Source organism: Belonocnema kinseyi, chromosome 4 (genome assembly GCF_010883055.1).
Source record: "Belonocnema kinseyi isolate 2016_QV_RU_SX_M_011 chromosome 4, B_treatae_v1, whole genome shotgun sequence".
Lineage (NCBI taxonomy): Eukaryota > Metazoa > Arthropoda > Insecta > Hymenoptera > Cynipidae > Belonocnema > Belonocnema kinseyi.
In genome coordinates, this window is record NC_046660.1 from 18,435,829 (window position 1) to 18,437,285 (window position 1,457).

Genomic DNA, 1,457 nt, shown 5'->3' on the forward strand with positions numbered 1-1,457 from the left:
CCAACTGATCAAGGTTACCCTTGAAGGGGATTGTGACAATGAATCTGCCATTTGCATCTCTCTTTACAGTTTTGCTAAAAAGAGATTCGCACAATTTCTCATCAATGGACTTCGATTTTTTATTCAAATGCTCTTCTAACTCCCAAAATTTTGCAATTTGTTTTTCTATGTTTATATTCTGAATCAAGTTGCAACGAACTGTATTGAATCGAGACATTAGAGAAGAATTTGGCATTGGACCCGCCAAGATCCAACCCAATCTAGTTTTTTGTAAAAGCAAACCTTGATCATTTAATTTTACTTGACCTATACAAATCAAAGTCCAAAAGATGTTATTTCCTATTAATATATCAATTTTTCCGGCCTTGTCAAATTCAGGATCTGCTAAATTGAGATGAGAAGGAATCTTTGAGGCGATTGTGCTAATTTTCGAATTTGGAGAATGAGTTGTGATTTCCGGAACGACAAGACAGGGAACCTTAAACTCAAAATTATTTTGTCTTGAGAGAATTTGAACGTTGCATCTATACTTGACACTGGAAGAAAGATTGTTTACTACACTTAACGTCACATCTATTGGAATTTTCTGAAGATTGAGGGAGTCACAGAGTTTTTCTGTAATATGGCCGGTTTGAGAACCATTGTCTAAAACAATGCGAGCTGTCTTCAATTGTTTATCCGAATTTGCTACCAGCACGGATGCTGTGGACAAGACTCCATCGTTTTTTACATTAACGCAACAAGAAGATAGAGTTTTTGACTCTTGAGGTGCCGCAGCACTTGTTTCACTGCTCGATTCACCTTTTTCGAAATGTAACATTGTGTTGTGTTTACTATGGCACTTCTTGCAATTAGTACTTCTACACTGTTTCACATAATGGCCCGGTCTAAAACAATTCAAAAAAACCTTGAAGCTCTTGATTTTCTCTGCCCTTTGTTGCGGCACGAGTTCAATAAATTTGGAACAATCTTGAATGAAGTGTTCCCCATCACAAAACAAACAGTTCAATTTTTTAGCTAGAAAGGACTTGACTTTGGACTGATTACTTTTATTGTTATTGTTAGACTTTAATTTAGCATTTTTGTCTATTTGCAAGTTATTTATTTCTAGAGTCTCAAGCATATCCGACCTAGCCTTTAAAAAATTCTTTAGATCTTCCAATGTACGAAATTCGTTCTCTGTTTTTTCTTTCTCCCAAGCACGTGCGGTTATTTTATCAAGTTTGGTCGTGACGATATATATCAACAGCACGTCCCACTGGTCAGTCGGCTGATTCAGTGCGTTCAGAGCTCTCAAATGTTTGTTTGAAGTGTCCAAGACCTTGCGAATCTGAGCAGCACTTTCCTGCTGTACGGCCTCTATACTAAATATAGCTTTTATATGGTTATGTATCAAAAGGTTTGTATTATTGAAACGATTACACAAAGCCTCCCAAGCCACCGTATAATTGGCTGCA

At 36.9% G+C, this 1,457-nt stretch overlaps 1 protein-coding gene across 1 annotated transcript in view; it reads right to left on the reverse strand.

Annotated features, from left to right (window-relative positions):
• LOC117170777 overlaps window positions 1-1,457 on the reverse strand; it is a 14,144-nt gene that overhangs the window by 8,355 nt on the left and 4,332 nt on the right. Inside the window, exon 2 of the mRNA XM_033357814.1 lies at window positions 19-1,452. Within this exon, the coding sequence (XP_033213705.1) occupies window positions 19-1,452 (1,434 nt within the window). The remainder of the gene's footprint in view (window positions 1-18; window positions 1,453-1,457) is intronic.